This window comes from Psammomys obesus, unplaced genomic scaffold (genome assembly GCF_907164565.1).
Source record: "Psammomys obesus unplaced genomic scaffold, mPsaObe1.curated_primary_1811, whole genome shotgun sequence".
Lineage (NCBI taxonomy): Eukaryota > Metazoa > Chordata > Mammalia > Rodentia > Muridae > Psammomys > Psammomys obesus.
The window spans coordinates 5583875-5601239 of NW_026596440.1; the positions used below are offsets into that span (position 1 = coordinate 5583875).

General features: G+C 45.2%; 1 protein-coding gene across 3 annotated transcripts in view; it reads left to right on the plus strand.

Moving 5' to 3' along the window:
• The window catches only part of Brd9 (bromodomain containing 9), a 27505-nt gene that overhangs the window by 3697 nt on the left and 6443 nt on the right, over positions 1-17365 (plus strand). The window contains exons 6-13 of one of the 3 annotated variants that reach the window (XM_055598001.1): positions 1496-1606; positions 2181-2356; positions 3990-4122; positions 6671-6746; positions 8271-8366; positions 10553-10685; positions 12674-12785; positions 16639-16677. In XM_055598001.1, the coding sequence (XP_055453976.1) occupies positions 1496-1606; positions 2181-2356; positions 3990-4122; positions 6671-6746; positions 8271-8366; positions 10553-10685; positions 12674-12785; positions 16639-16677 (876 nt within the window). The remainder of the gene's footprint in view (positions 1-1495; positions 1607-2180; positions 2357-3989; positions 4123-6670; positions 6747-8270; positions 8367-10552; positions 10686-12673; positions 12786-16638; positions 16678-17365) is intronic. The other 2 variants (XM_055598003.1, XM_055598004.1) reach the window with 2 other exon arrangements.

Consider the following 17365-nt stretch of genomic DNA (forward strand, 5'->3'; position numbering starts at 1 on the left):
TATCTATCTATCTATCTATCTATCTATCTATCTATCTATCTATCTATGCTTGGTGCCTTTGGAGGTCAAAAGAGGGCATTGAATCCCCTGGAACTGTACTTACATATAGTTGTGAGCCACTGTGTCAGTGCTGCAGATTCAGACCCGAGTCTCCTGCAAGGGCAACAGGGCTTCTTATGTGCTGAGCTATGTCTCTGGTCCCCTCAGGTGGTTTTTAGTTCCAAGTGTGCAGAGGGGGGCCCTGGGTAGGTGACTGTTTGCCGGTGATAAGGGATTGTCAGCAGAGATCTGGAAGCTGGATTAGATGCTGTATGCTGTGAATGTGTTCCTTTTTATGTTGAAATTTCTGTACTGGCATAGACAGACATGTTTCTGTGGGCAGCAATGTGTCCAATTTGACTTAGTGTGAAAGTTGGTGTTTTTAGAAGCATGTTTTTTTTCCTAATTCTTAGTTTTGTCCTTTATTTTTGGAATTTTTGCATGTCTTAAGTGCTTTGCTTTTAATCCTTTGCTTTTTGATTTTGGCTCTGTGAGTTACAAATTACTTAAATTGGCGAGCAGGGAAAATAAGAGTGATAGGATCAATATGTAAGAAGGAACATCACATTTCTTTCTTGGTTTTGGATAACTCTGAAAAAAATTGATTTTCTGTTTTTCATGCAAGATGGTTTCTGACTTGTTTGCTGATTTAGCTACAACAAGATGGACAGAAAGAGTAGCAAAAGGGGCCATTTCTTAGGAGAGACATGGGTGAGACCAGAGGGTATATCTTTTAAGTGAGCCACACCCTGGTCTTCTCCATTGCCAGCTGTGGGCCCTGTAGAGTAGTCACTGAGTGGCAGCCTGAGATGAGCCATGGCCACACCACCTCTCCCTGGCCTTGCTGCTGTTTGGGGATATCAGCACAGTGCTGGGTCCACAGTGATATGGAGAAGGCATAGGTGGTATATTTTTGGTAACAGAGTTATGCTCTACATGGGTGTCCCTATCACTTACGGGAGGGATGTGCTGAGGAACAGCTAATAAGTGCTAGTATTTCCAATAGATTGTCCAGTGCGGCTTTCATTATCTGAGGGGCAGGTTTTCTCCTTACAGCTCTAGCAACTATTTGTAGACAGAATTTTAAATTCTTTTCTGAGGCAGAAGATAGGCTATACCTACCCTTCAATCCATATCTCCCTTCTGGATAAGGAACCAAACATGTGGCTTCTTATTCCTATTTATGTCCATGTTCCTACAAGATAGGAAGGAAGGCTCATAAAGTCCGCATGTTAATATACAAAAGGAAATTGGAGACTTTGGCCAGCTTTTCACTTGGAAATTTCTCATACAAATAAAAACTCATGGAGTATTATGAAAATCTCCTTGAATAATTAAAGATCACTTCCCAAGTATGTTTTTTGCTGAATTTCATTCCTTCCCTTTGGTATCATTTGACAAGAATGGAGAACTTTACTGTTAATTGTGTGGCAAATTACTTGTTTTTTCTTCTTAGGCAGATTTCAAATTAATGTGTGATAATGCGATGACATACAACAGGCCAGACACCGTGTACTACAAATTAGCCAAGAAGATCCTGCACGCGGGCTTTAAGATGATGAGCAAAGTAAGAAACCCACTAGAGCAATGGCACTGAGCTGAAGTCTTCTAATTCTCTGTGCCTAACAGGCTCACAATGAATGACACGCTTCATCCATCCGCCACTCCCAGGTGCTGACCCCTGCTCTAGACTGCCCTATCCTCCAGGCACTGCTCCTGTCTGCACCACCACACAGCTTAGAGGTGCTGTTTTATGGGGCTGGTGAAAGTTCTGGATCTAGGGTCAGTCTTGCTGGATCACAGCCAGTCTTGTGATTTTGCTTTGTGGGGCAGCCTCACTGACCCTCAACAATACAAGCTTATCCTTTAGCCATTCCAAGTGGCTTCCTAGATCTGCACTGTAAGCCAGGCTCTATAAGCCTCAAATAGGCAAGAGACACTTGCTGGGCTCCACCATTCTCTCACCACCATCTCTGGGCCATACCTTGAATGCTGAGCCCTCGCAACCATTCCCGCTGCAGCGTCTGGGAAGGTGGCGATTAGGCCAGGTGAGACCGTGGCCATCCCATGCCATCCCATCGTCACGGCTCCGTGGCTGAGGGAGAGGTAAAGTCCTGCTGCTCTGTCCTTTCTGATTCTAGGAGCGGCTGTTAGCTTTGAAGCGCAGCATGTCGTTTATGCAGGACATGGATTTCTCTCAGCAGGCAGCTCTCTTGGGCAGTGAAGACCCAGCAGTTGAGGAGCCTGTTCCTGAGGTTGTCCCAGTGCAAGTAGAAACTACCAAGAAATCCAAAAAGCCGAGTAGAGAAGTTATTAGGTAAGGCTCTGTGGGAGGTGTTTGCTTATGGAGCTGCTGCCTACAAGCGGGACTGCAGTGCTTTGCCCAAAGAAGGGCAAAGGGGACCTGTGGAACATCTCATCCTGGATGGAGGAGCATGGCCTGTTAAGGATTTGTAGGTTCCACGTGGCCCCTTGGTGTAGCCCAGAGGCTTCGAACTGGATGCCTTCTGGGCACTGGAACTTGAGAGGGAAATGGCCACTGTGTTTTGTTTGCCCTAAGAATGAGGTGATTGTGCCATGTAGCTGATATAGCCTATCACCTGAGTATGTTTGCAGAGTCTGGATCCTGTAGGGCAGTTCTGTTGGGTAAGAGAGCCATTCACCACATGCTTTCTTGCTACCATCACAACAACCCATGCTACTGATAAATGAGATGCAAGGGGACTGGAATCTCCCTTCTGTGTGCCAGCCACATGCACTGGCATCCACGGGCCCATGTAGTACATTTTACCAGCTTGTCATTACTATCTGCTCATGCTGTTTGCTAATATTCATACCTTTAACATATGCCCTCCATACATAGCACCTGCTAATGACCTCTGTTCAAACCTGCAAAGCACAGTTGCAGTGAGCCCACTCTGGTCACCAGCACTCAACAGGAGACAGTGTCTGTGAACTGACCTCTGTAGTGCTATTGGGAGATGGGTAGCCTGGTAATGAGCATCAGGAAGGTTGGAGTGCCTGAGACATAGCTCCCTGAAGCTTTTCTCCTGTCCATTAGTCCACAACTAATTAAGGGACTTTCAGAGGACCTTATCTGTATCCTGCACCAATAGGGGTTCCATGGATGCTGGGCACTGAGACTGAGTTGATGTTACCCCTTCAGTAGCAGACCCCAAAGAGTATTTAGGCAATCATTGAAAGTTGGAGCCCTTGTGTTTTTTATCTTTCTCATCACTGTCCAGCATGTGGCTGTCCTGACTATGTTTTGAGCTGTGTTGGGGGACTCACCTGAGTTGCTCAGAACAGAAGGATGAGTACCATACAAGTGCTGAGTGGGAGGTCTCAGCTGTATTTGTGCCATATATCTCTCTTAGGGTTAGACTGTCAGTGCCGGTGCTGTGGAACTCTGAGAGGGACACCGTATCCATGCTTGATTTCCAGGGAGCAGCTGTGTTGGCTATAGGGCTGTCCTCTTGTTGCAGCATCTCTGAGCCATTGTGCCAGGGCAGAGAGGAACCTGTCTACCTGTTTGTACTGTCTGCAGGGGACAGACCCCTCCCCCAGTGCCAGGTCTTCTCACTTTGAGAACTATGCCTCCATGTAGAGCCAGGGCTTCCTGCAGCTCTAGCTTACTGCAAATGTGACACTCCACACAAAGGGGACTTTGTCGCATTTCCTTTAATGTCTATGTAGTTTCTGTCACTTCTGTTTATAAGAAGACTTAAATGTCTTCCTGAGATGTAGAATGCATAAGGGGTTCTATTTGGTTTGTGCTTTTTTACTCCAGGTCTTATGATTAGAACACATAAGAATGCTGTGAGAAGTGGAAGGATTAAATTCCACCCAGAGCTGCCCTGCTGGCCTCTGCAAGGGCATTGTTCATAAAAGCTACTGATGGGAAGCAATAGGCAGTGCCTATGATAACACTTGGTTTTTGTGCCTTACAGCTGCATGTTTGAGCCTGAGGGGAATGCCTGCAGCCTGACAGACAGCACTGCAGAGGAGCATGTGCTAGCCCTGGTAGAGCACGCAGCTGATGAGGCTCGGGACAGGATTAACCGGTTTCTCCCAGGTAGCAAGGTAGTATCTGTGGCCCTCCCCTGAGGGCCATGCCACTTGGCCTCAAATACTCAAGTCTTTGCAACCAGGTATCACCATCAACATTGGGAGTGTTAGGGTCTGACCAGAGTACCTCCTGGGTCCCATTGGCTCAGGCCAGAGTCAGATTAGCTCTTTGGTTTTCTTGGTCTTCTTTCCTCAGAAGGGTCTGGGATCACTATGCTGGCAGGACCACTATGAACATGGAATGTGGTATGTCCCCACAACATCCAGCTTGGGTTGGGGCCACTTGTGACTGACCTGTTGGTTAGGAGAGGCCCTGAGCTCTAGGCTTCCCTACAGGTAAAGCCCACTTCATAGTAAGTATTCACAGGGTTGGTGTTAGCATTGCCACCTCTTTGTTCATCTGTGACTGTCCTTTTTGTGAGCCATTCATAGATTGTTGCTGCCATGTCCTAATGCAGCTGTCTGCAGTCCCGCTATGGCAGAGGGATCTACCTGTTTATTGCCTGCTTCTCTGTAGAGCAATATGCTACCACTCTCGGGGCACTGTTCCTAGCACAAGGTGACCTGGTGCGGAGCGTCTTAGGTTATAACACAAGTCCCTGAAACAAGAATGAGAGCACATGTTAAGATGAGCCTGTTGTGTTCCACTCGACCCGGACATAATCTAAATCTTACTATCTCAATGTAAGGTCTATATTAACAGTAGTCAGGACTTTACATTCTATGTCATAGAAAGTCTTCCAAATGTGCATTACATTTTAAATACTGAATGTTGAAATGACAACATTTTGGTCCCTCCAGTTATAGAAAATACCTTATGCTAGTTAAAGATATGGCTCAATGGTAGAGCTCTTGTTTAGCCCACATAAGACTCTAGGCTCCCTCCCTAGCATTGTAAGAAAAACAAAATTAAACAGAAATCGGTAAACACCTTAAAGTTAGTTTTGCCTGTTTTTGTAAATCTGCCTATTACTAGGCTCAGCATCAGCTGTGTGACTTGCGGGCAGTTATGCGGGCAGCATTGCCCTATGCTCCTGCTGTGTTCCACTCTGGAATTGGCTGTTTCTCTGGAGAGCCATGGCTCCTCCAGTGGGAAACCTTATTTAGAAATGGATATTGTCTTAGTTAAGGTTTCTATTGCTGCGATGAAACACTAGGATCATAAAGCAAACTGGGGAAAAAAGGGTTTATTTGGCTTATACTTCCATATCACTGTTCATTGTCTAGGAAGACAAGAACAGCGCTCAAAACAGGGCATGAGCCTATAGGCAAGAGCTAGTGTAGAGATCATGGAAGGATGCTGCTTACTGGCTTGCTCCCCATGGCTTGCTCATCCTGCTTTCTTATAAAACCCAGATCGCCAGCCCAGGGATGGCACTACCCACAATAGACTGGACCCTTCCATATTGATCACTAATTAAGAAAATGCCTGATAGCTGATTTTTTTTCTTTTTTAGATTTGGTGTTTTTGGAGACAGGATTCCTTTATGTACCCTTTGCTGTCCTGTCTACTAGCTCTGTAGATCAGGCTGACCTCGAATTCAGAGAGAGACACCTGCCCCTGCCTCCCAAGTGTTAGGATTAAAGGCCTGTGCCAAAACTTCCAGGCTACAGCTAGATGTTATAGAGGTTTTTTTTTTAATTGAGTTTCCCTCATTTCAGATAATTCTAGCTTGTGTCAAGTTGACATAAAACTAACCAGGACAGATATCCATGTGGTAGGTAAAATGCTGTCAGAGCCAGGAAATATACCTGTGTATGTACACACCATGTAATTATATTGAGAACTGTGTTTGCATATACTGAAATCTGCTGTCTGGTGAAACTTCCTGTACCCTCCAATACCACAGGGCACTTCACGTCTCTTTTAGCAGTGCACTGAGAAGCCTGGCCCTAGTACCCCGGGTATATTGTTGGTGCCTTCTATCCAGGATCTGCCACCTCTCCTGCTTCTGCTTACTTGTTACGTTGCTTTCTGACATTCTCCCAGTGGCCTCTGCAATCACAAGATCTTACTCTTCCTGCATTTGGCCAGTTCCTTGAATATCTCATCTGTGCATGTACACCTTTCAACCCTGACATACTGTCCCTGCATGAGACTGCAGGTGACTGGAAATAGTCAAAGCCTTTTGTGGTAGATTTTTAGTGGAGTCATGTTTCTACTTGCCTTAGAGATGGAGATATAGACCGCTATAGTGTGGTATGATGCTTTAACCTAGCTGGCATTCTTTATCTCATTTTGTTCAGGCATATAGATGGTTTTAAATATTTGCTTCTAGGTCAAGGCTTTTGTTTCAGAAACTCTTTGGAAGAAGGGGTTGTGTGCCTAAACAATGCTCTGACCATATCTAGGTGTCTTCAGTCATAAGCAGGTATGATTGATCATGAGCAGTTGCCCTCAGTCACAAGCAGGCCAATCTTTAAGACTTGGGCATGTGAGAGGGAGTCTCTGGTGCTTACTCATGGAGAAACTAGCAGAGATGTGACTAGCATGTCACATGTCTCTAGTAGATGGCACAAGGTTTGCCCTGGGAGATGACACTTGGGTGCTACTTCCTTGCAGATGGGGTACCTGAAGAAGCTTGGAGATGGAAGTCTGCTCTACAGTGTGGTGAACGCAACTGAGCCTGATGCTGATGGTGGGTGCTCTGTGCAGGGCCTCGATGCTTGCATGTTGTCCTCTGAACTTTACATGCTTGAGCTGTAGAGCATGAATCACACATTTACATGTTACCACCACTGGTAATGAGGTTGAAGAACAGTTGCCTGTCTTTCCATTTCTGTATATATCCTTGGTGGCATGTGTGTGCATAGTAGAGCCTATGTTATGCATGGGGCTAAGATGTCATCGGACCTTTATTGGGCTTCTCCTGATGGTGATAGATTCTTAAGGGCTAAATGTCATTGTTGATATAGGAAGGTTTTTGTCTCTTGAGTTCTACCAGCATTGCTTCCTCATGGGCTAAGTGCTGACCTATACACTTGAAGCTCAGATATGTTCTTGAAGGAAGGTTGGATGATCATGTCAGGGTAGGCTTTAGTAGAAACATGAATGCAACCAGGCGCACCAGCCTGGAAAGATACTTCATGCATTAGAACATCTTGAGAAGGTAGCAGCTGTGCCTGTAAATGATTTAAATGATTCCCTGAGATTGCAGCGTGCCCACAGACATGTTTGAAGAGGATGAGACTTGGTGAATGTCTCTTTCCTGCTTTGCTTGAGTCTCTCCTGCACAGGTAGACATTTCCCTCAGCTCTTTGGATTCTTGACATTCTTCTACCCAGCCCTCAATCAACAGAATTGTTTCATTTTCTCTAGTGTATACAGGATAGACTCTCTGATTTTAACTGTTAGTGGAAACAAATTTCTGTGGTCTTCAGGAGAAACTAGATCAGGTAGCCCATGCTTGGGCTAGAAAGTCAGTGTGGAAACTGAAGTTTCTGATAGAAGTGGAGAAATGATGTGTGTGTAAAAACCATCAGCTGATGTGTAGCCAGATGAATATGAGGAGGATGGCCAGCAAGAGTTGTTAACAATCACATATAGGTGGTGAGTGAGCACATTGCAAAGATGAAAGCATGCTGGCATAATTAGCTCCCAGACATGACATTGTATATGTGCGCACATGAGTGTGTCTATGCCTGCGCCCACACACGCCCATTTGGGGCCAGAGGACAGCCTCAGATATCATTTGTTAAGCATCATCTACCTTTTTTTGGGTGGGTGTGTGTAGAAAGGTCTCTCATTGGTCTGGCACTTACTCAGTAGGGTAAGCTGAGCCCCAGCAGTCTTCCTATTTCTACTTCCCAACACTGGGATTATAAGCATGCTTCATTGTATCTTATTTTAATTTATTTATTTAAATAAATACAGATTTGGGGGATTGAACTCAGAGATTCATGCTTAAAAGGCAAACACGTTGTCAGTGGAATTCTCTCTCTGCAGACATTTTTTTTCATGATGTTGACTTTCAGGCAATTGGAAAATCAGATTGAAATGGTGTTGGTTTTAAGAATTATATCTTGCTTTTTCAAAATAATTTTTAAATGGCATAGCATCTCTTTGCCCCACCCCTTCCTGTCTAACGTGCTATAGAGAAGTTGCTCATCACTGCTCAGGCCAAGCCTACTTGATGATTCCCTGTCTCCTGTGTCTTCTGCAGAAGAGGAGACACACCCTGTGGACCTGAGTTCACTGTCTAGCAAGTTGCTCCCAGGTTTTACGACATTGGGTTTCAAAGATGAGAGAAGAAGTAAAGGTGAGTGCAGTGACTGTTGGGGAGCGCTCAGGAGCTGAGGGTGGCTTGGCTGGCAGCGGGAATGATGAAATTGCCTGTTCCGCCTCCATTTTTTTCCCGTGGTTTTGTTACTATGTCTGGATGCAGATTTTTAAGACAAATGAAGTTTAGATTTATTAAAGTAGGTGGATTAAAGTCATACTTGGTGGAGAGTTCCTGCTTGCACTCTGCTCTCCACAGAAGGTGAGTGCAGACTGAGCTCACAAGCTTCCTTTCACAGCTGTCATTGCTTTCTTCCACAGGAGCCTTGGTTCAGGCTCCTTCTGGTTCTTATGGAGGAGTTCATTTATTACAACAGACTTAATTTTAACCATTTGGAGAGTGATGGTGCTATGTGGCAACCAAGAGACCTAGAGAAGGTGGTTGTGGGTGGCAGCATGGCATGAGGGAGGGGGCAGGTACATTTGTGTTTGTGGGATCTACATTTAAAATGGGTCTACTAGTGTGTTTTGGAATGTGTGGTTGTATATGTGTGGTAGTGTGTGTGTGTGGTTATAGGGCTTCCTTTGACCTGTTCATTTGTTTTAGTACATATGTGTGTCAGAAGGCTTGCTTTGGTATGTACATATCTATGTGTGCACAGGTTTGTGCTTTAAGACTAGAGAGCATTCAAGCTGATGCTTCTTTGTGGGGCTGAAAGAAATATCACTTCCTCCTGGCACAGTAGCCATCCCTGGTCTGAGCCTAGATGTGCTATAATGACATTTCTTCTGCCTTTACTGAAGTGCCAAGATGCTTTAGAAACATATAGAACACTTTAGCATTCCCTTTCTCTACTTGGCATTTCATTATAATTTCCTGTCTCTAGCTATTCCTTTCTTGAGTGGTGGGGCAGAGGCAGAAGCAGGCCTGGGATTATCTTCTTCTGTGTCATTGCTTCTTTGTTGTTCCCTGTGGTCCTTTTACTATGGCTCTGGAGAACCAGCTCAAGTCACCTCTGCACCATAAGCTTTTACCATACTTCCTTATCCCCTTCAGTCATGCACACCATCTGCTTTTCTTGGTATTCCCTCTTGGTACAGCTCACTAGAGGGTATTTTCTTTCTAGAATGATATTTTCTACATCTCTGAGTATTAGAGATTTTACTAGCTAGTTTTGTGTCAACTTGACACAAACTATAGTCATCAGAGAAGAAGGAGCCTCAGTTGAGGAAATGCCTTCAATAAGATCCATTTGTAAGACATTTTCTCAATCAGTAATCAGTGGGGGAGGGCCGAGCCCATTGTGGGTGGTGCCATCTCGGGGCTGGTGGTCCTGGTTTCTATAAAAACAAGCTGAGGAAGCCACAGGGAGCAAGCCAGTAAGCAGCACTTCTCCATGGCCTCTGCATCTGCTCCTGCCTCCGGGTTCCACCCTGCTTAAGTACCTGGCCTGAATTCCTCTAGGGACAGCCTATAATCTGGAAGTGTAACCCAAATAAACCCCTTTATTCTCAACTTGCTTTATGGTCATGGTGTTTCTTTGCAGCAATAAACACCCAAACTAAGAAAGCGACCTGCATTTGGACCTTCTGTTAAATTGTACTTCTGCGTTGTGTGATCTCCACGCCTTCCTCCATCTCAGCCCTCCCTTAATATTGTTCACACTTTGCTTTTGAGTTGTGGCTTGTGTTTGGTTCCAGGCTCAGCAATTTTGTCCCTAGGAGGCATTTTGATTACAGGGAAGAGGAGTGTGTTCAGCTGTTGTCCAACAGGAGAGAGAAGGAATGCTATAGCACATTCAGGACATGGCATAACTGCCACCCATAGTGGCTGCTAATAGAGGTTGAGGAACACTGAGCCAGACATAACCTGATTTACTGTTACAACCCTGGGCAAGAGTGTATCCTGTATTGGCTCAGCTTCTGGTTCACCAGAGAGGTTTATGGACTGGTCCCAAGAACCACTTCTTCTTCAAGCTCATCTCTATGCAAGGGTCAGTCTTTGCTTTGTAGTCTGTGGCTCACAGGTATGAAATGGGTTGCTGAGTAGACACTGCAGTTACCCATGGGCAGTTTCTACTATTGTATTTGTCCCTAAACAGGAAGAAAAAAGGAAGAACCAGTCATGGACACAGGTTGTGGTCACCTGGAAGGGAAAATGGCTGTTGGCCATGCTGGAAGTGCATTGAGCATGACTCTGCCCTTTCCTTTCTTCCTTCTCTTTAGTCACATTCCTCTCCAGTGCCAGCACTGCACTTTCAATGCAGAACAACTCTGTGTTTGGGGACCTGAAATCAGATGAGATGGAACTTCTGTATTCTGCCTATGGAGATGAGACTGGTGTGCAGTGTGCCCTGAGGTAAGCCAGGTCACATACGTGGGTGAGCGCTCTGGGATACAGCTCTGGCAGAAGAAACTACAGCATTATTTGTCACTCCTCTGCCGTAGGCCTATCTTGCAGTTCAGCAAGTTTGAAAAAGGCAACAATCCAGGCTGTAGCGTTAACGGGTGTGTGTTTAGCAAACTGTATACTTGCAAGGAGTTCTTTTTCTGGAGCCACAATAATAAGTTCCAGCACAAAGGCCTCACTGTGCTGAAGGCAGGAGGTCGCAGGCCCAGCTTTTGGCAATCTTGGTTTAATGCAGACCCTGCCTTCTCTCCTGTCTTCACACAGCCTTTCCTCTATCCTGAACTCCTCTTCTTATGACAATACTTAAATTGGACCAGCAGCTACCCTACTGACTCCTTTTTAATCACTTCTCAAAAGACTCCATCTTCAAATACAGTCACATTCTGAGGTGCTGGAGTTAGGACTGCAACTGATGAACTTGGGTGAGATGAAGCGGGATGGTGGAAGAAAAATTCAGCCGATAACAGAGCCTGGAATGTAGAAATAAAACTACAATTGTGAATCTAGAGAGATGGCCTCGTGATTGAGTGCATACTGCTCTTGCAGAGTTCAGTTCCCAGCACCCATGTCAGGTCCCTCATAACTGCTGTAATTTCAGTCCCAGGGGATCCAACTCCCCCTTCAGCAGGCACCTGTACTCATGGTCATGCACTCCACACAAACATGAATGTGCACATATAACTAAACAATAATGTTTTTTAAAAACAGATGCAAGAATGCATCTCCATATTGTCTGTATTTTGTTTTACTATACAAAATAGAAGTGGGTTACCTTTGTAGAATTTCATTAGATTTTCGTGGATAATTGAACTTTGCTAGCCTCTAAAAACTTCTTTGAAAAACAAAACAAAACAAAACAGAAAAATCCCATTTGGAAGTGAAAGAAGGGGTTTCCTTCAGGAGAGAAAAGTGTGGTAAGTCAGCAGGAAGGGCGAAGTTCCATAGTCAGAGTACTTGCTGGCTAGTAGGCACCAATCTTTCGTTCTCAGCTCTAGTTCTCAGCTCTAGTCCTTGAGGGCAGTGGGAGCACTTGCCCTCACACCGTTGGCATTCTACTATCCTCCCCAGGTGTGTGCTCCTGGAATGTGTTCAGGTTCCACAGGTCACTCAGAAACACTGGGTTCTAGGTGTCACAGAGAACTACCTGAAGATGGCACCACCTCACAGTTGCAGAGGCAATACAAAACAAACGAGCAGGGCTGTGGGGTTGTCAGGGTCTATCTGTGAGCATCCCAGGTCTCTGTCCTCAAGAGGTGCCCTTTGTACACATGGTCATGGTATTCCAGATGGTGGCCTGTGTTCTGTCAGCAGGTGGGCTTCTCTAGTTTAGCTCTAGGCCAGCAGGCTTGCTTCTCTCTCTGAAGGTCTTCAAGGTCTAGGAGCCTTGTGAGGCTATCCTTGATGCTTTAGTCTAGGGGATTTTTGTTCTCTACTACTATATTTTAAGTTTTATTTTTATACTAGTAGATTCATATGGTTCAGAAATCAAAGTGTTTCAAATGTGTGCCCTGAGACCACCACCCCTTCTATGTTCCATGCTGCCTATACTTTAAATGTCAGACTGGCAGATACAGACAGCCTTCTCTAGAGACTAACCAGCATGTCTTAGGATTTTATGTGGATTGGGTACCCGCATGTGTTATTGCCTTTGTTTTTCCTTTAATTTCTGGAGATGTATATCCGTGTGTGTGTGTGTGTGTGTGTGTGTGTGTGTGTGTGTGTGTGTGTGTATGTGTGTGTGTGTGTATTTTTTTTTCTATGAACCGCTTTAAAAATTGAGAGATATGTCTTTTCCCACACATATCTGGGAAACTCCCAGAGGACTGAGGAGAGGTGTTGGCAGTGGACTTCTGGAATCAAAATCATTGTCACTGTTGGCGGCAAACCTTGAAATTGGATGCTTTTTCACCACATTCTCTCACACACTCTCCTTCTAGCCTGCAGGAATTTGTGAAGGATGCTGGGAGCTACAGCAAGAAGATGGTAGATGACCTCCTGGACCAAATCACAGGTGGAGATCACTCAAGGATGATCTTCCAGCTGAAGCAGGTGGGCTTTGCAGTTGGTGAGCTTTTGCAGGCTGCTTGGTGCCACTCCTGTGCAGAGTGCTCGTCCAGCACACTAGATGCCAGGGAGGCAAGCTCTTGAGGTCATTGCTGGCTGCTTGGCTTGTTGAACTTTACATTTTGCTTTTAAGAACTTACAAAAAAAAGTTTGGCAGTTGCTTGTCATCTCTTCCTTAACCTATGCCCATGTTTCTTTCATTAGCTATCATCATTCTTCCTCCTAAAGAATGTGCTGTTCCTTTTTTTTTTTTTTTTTAACTCCTGAGAAAATTTTTGTGACTCCTTTTTTTAAAAATTTTATTTCTGTTTATGGGTGCTTCTTCCCTCCTGATATTCCCAATCCCCCATTCCCCTCTTTCCTCCTTCCCCTCTTTCTTTCCCACCAGAAAAGGGGAGGCCCCATCTCGCCATATCAACCTTCCCCAGCACATAAAGTCACATCAGGACTGAGCATATCCTCATCCCCTGAGGCCCAGCAAGGCAGCCCTGTCAGGGAGATGTGATCCAAAAGCAGGCAATAGAGTCCATGTTAGAAACAGCACCCCCTCCACTTGCTAGGCACCCATTATGAAGACCAGGCCACCCACTGACTACAGGTGTGCAGGGGGCCTAGGTCCAGGTCATGCATGCTCCTCAGCTGATGTCTCAGTTTCTGAAAGCCCCCATGTGAATGGGTTAGTTGTCTCTGTTGGTCTTCTTGTGAGGTTCCATCTTTTCCCCAACACTTCCACAAGACCCCCGGAGCTCCACCCGTGCTTGGCTGCAAGTCCCAACATCTATTTCAGTCTGTTGCTGACTGGAGCCTCCCGGATAACAGTCAAGTTAGGCTTCTGTCTGCAAGTATAGCAGAGCATCATTAATAGTGTCAGGGGCTGGCCCTCTACCGTGGGGTGGGTCTCAGGTTGGACCATTATTGGTTGGACATTCCCTCAATCTTTGTTCCCTCTTTATCCCTGCACTTCTTATAGGCAGGGTAATTTTTGGACCAAAGGTTTTGTCCGTGGGTTGTTGTTCCCCTCCTTCCACTAGTCCTGCCTGGCTAGGAGGTGGGCACTTTAGTCTTCATGTCCCCCCTGTTTCAGTCTCAGCTAGAGTCACACTGGTATCCTCCCAGGAGCCTACCCTGTCACAGGCCTCCAGCTTGACAAAGAGATGTCTCTACCACCCCTAGTTTCCCTTTTTGTTCCCAGCCCTCTCACCACCCCTATTCTCCCCACATCTGATCCTCATCCTTGTTTTCCTCTCCATTCCATCTCCTGCCTAGTTTCCTGTCTTCATCCACTTCTGCTGTCTATTCTATTTCCCCTTCTGAGTGATATTCCAGCACCCTCCCTTGGGCCCTCCTTGTTACTTAGCCTCTTGGATTGTAGTATGGTTATCGTGTACTATAGATCTAACATTAGCTTATAAGTGAGTACATACCATGTGTGTCTTTCCGGGTCACCTCACTTGGGATGATCTTTTTTAGTTCCATCCATTTGTCTGAAAGTTTCATGATGTCCTTGTTTTTAATAGCTGAGTAGTATTCCATTGCGTGAATGTGCTGTTTTCTTACAGTATAGATTTGAGCTCTTCTCAGCTTTTGTGTCTGAAAGTCTTTGCCTATACCTTTGAAACTTGTTTTCTGTTGGCATGAGTGTAGGTGGACTTTTCCTTCTACTATAACAAAGACTAACATTAATTGTTTCTGAGGAAGTATCTGTGTCCGTTTGTGTCTTTGCTTTCCGTTTGTGATGTCTGCTTGTCAAGACTAGGCCTGCCATACCATAGCCTGAAGCCAGCTCAGATCCACAGTGTGTTATGTTCATAAGCCATAAACAAGATGTATTTATGTTCAAATTAGACATGTGTGTACAATGTGTTTCTGCTGGACAGTGCCAGTAAGATTTTTTTCCCCAGTACTAAGGATCAAATATGGGTCTTTTTACATTCTAGACAAATGTTCTACCACCAAGGAATACCCCAGTCCACGGGTGATTGCGGGGTGTGTGTGTGTGTGTGTATGTGTAGTGCATATGAGGTAAACCTCAGATGTTGTGCCTCAGGCACTTAATTTTGGGTTTATTTGGTTGGTTTATGTTTTTTTAGATAGGGTCTCACTGGTGTGGAGCTAGCTGGATGGGCTAGGCTGGCTGAGCAGCAAACCACAGGGATTCACCTGTCTCCATCTTCCCAGTGCCGGACCTACAAGTGTACACCATGTCCAGCACTTATTTGGGTTCTAGGGTCCAACTCAGGTCCTCAAACTTGCGAGACAAGTACTTTACTAACTGAGCTGTTTCTCAAGGCCATAAGATTTTGTTTTCTTCATTTAAAGAGCATTGAACTTATTTTGACAGGAAGGTGTTACTTGTGATCTTTTGCCAAGGGCAGCCATCATTCAAGGGCTCTGTGAACATAATACTAAAGAGTGATACCGCTGGATCTTCTCAAGGCCAAAGTTCCCCAGAGAGTCTCTGCTCTGGCTAGGTGGAGTTCTAAAAAGTGTCTTTCAGCATTAGTTCTGAGACTGTTTTGGCCCATGGCTCTTTGTCTGGACTGATAGCCTCTTTGTCTGAAGAGATGGGACTCATCCAGAATGCAGCCCTATCAGCCATGTGCTTGGCACCTGTGCAGGTTGCAGTCTCCGCCTGTGTTTGTTTCCAGGTGGGAGTTAGCTCAGCCCAAGTCCTTTATTTAAAACCCTTTCTTACTACTTTGTGAGCGTGTAATATCTGATGCACATAAGAAGAAGGGACAATTTTTTTGTTTGTTTGTTTTTCAAGACAGGGTTTCTCTGTGTAGTCCTGGAACTATCGTGGAACTCTGCAGACCAGGCTGGCCTTGAACTCACAGAGATCTACCTGCCTGTGCCTCACAAGTGCTAGGATTAAAGGTGTACGCAACCATGCCCGGCCTAAAAAGAGGACAGTTTTTGAGTTAGTTCTCTTTTTCACCATGGATTTCAAGGTAGAACTCAGGTTGTCAGGCCTGAGCAGCAAGTGCTTTTACCTGATGAAGCATCTTGCTGGCCCACCATAGTCCATTTCTACCTAACCTTGTCTGGTATGAAATTGCTCCTGTGGCCCTGAAATGAGGTTGTGCTGTTGGTGAACTCTAGATTAATTGACTACAGGTGAGTTCTTTCATTAGGGTTGAATAATTTTATATGTACAGAAGCACTAAAACTGCCACTAAGCACTCAAGATATAACGCTAAAGGAATCTTCTGCAAGGAACAGATGGTAAAATAAAGACCGTATTTCTAATTAAAAGTTGGTGAAAATAATTGCATAACTGAATCTCAGAAACATTGGGACAAATTCATGGATGTAGAATTGCACGTTGAGGGGCCCTTTTTGAGGAATGTGCACACGAGTAGGATGTTTTTAAGGTCCTCTTGCCAGAGCACAGGATGAAGGTGTGGGTAGTTCATCCCGCTGCAGAAGTAGAATGGATGTCACTGCTGCCTCCATCGTGCCACATCCGGTCTCAGGTACCTGGTCAGGTTCTAGGCTAAATAGTCAGGCCTGTTTTTCTCAACTTGCCCATTTTGGTTTGTTTTAAATATTGGCTTTGATGTAAATTTGGGGAGCCTCTTACCAACGTCCTTCTTCACCCCAGCCATAGCATGGTATCTGAGCGCTTGCCTGATGTGGAATGAGTTGGCTAGCCGTGGTCTACCTTCACTGCCACCTGTGAAGAGTCCCGTAAAACCCCTGCTTTAGCCATGGATGTAGTGAGGCTATAATGAGCAGAGCCCCAGGCAGTGAATGAGCCACTGTTAGTGTAATGTAAATGAATTACAATGTCAAAATTGCACTGGAAAAACTTGTTTCCTATCTTGTTACTTTGCAGAGGAGGAGCGGTCCTGTGAGACCTGCAGATGAGGTGAAGGTAGGTTTCTTAAGCATGTGAGTAGAAGTGCAGCTTTGGGGTTTGTGTGATGACTGATGGTCCTTAGCCATTGCAGGGAGTGGCTGGACAGCCTCTTCTTTCTATTTAGGAGCTGCTAGTTCCCGATGAGGAACTTCAGGGTCACTGCTTTTCCTCATCTACCTAGCGTGGTGACCTGAACAGAGGGCTGTAATCTTCTAAGCTCAGAAACAAGTTCAAAACACTGTCCTAGGCACTGTCCTCAAGGGGGGGGTGGGGGCCATTTCCCTGTGTGTGACATGGTAGGCAGCACCATGAAGTTGTGCCACAAAGTTTATCCACTGACCAGCAGTGGCCTGTGTACCTGAGGTAGTCAAGTGTGGGGTTGAGTCTCAGTTCACAGGGAATACTGTGAGGTCTAAGTATGGGAACATGAGCAGAAGTTGGGCAGCAGGAGCTCCAGAGCCCTGGGGAACTGCAGTCCCACCCTTACTGAAAGAGAAAGCTTTGGTTTTGGAATCTGTCACATTGCTCCTAAAAAGAGTGGTGGTGGGCTCTTGAGTTCTACGTGTCTGTCTGTTTGGCCTTCCTATGCCTTACCTCCCGTATTCCCATAGTGCTAATGAATTCCCTAAGACATTAGCAAAGGTTTATTTGTTTTGTTTTTTTTTTTTTTTTTTTTTTTTTTTTTTTTTTTTTTTTTTTTTTT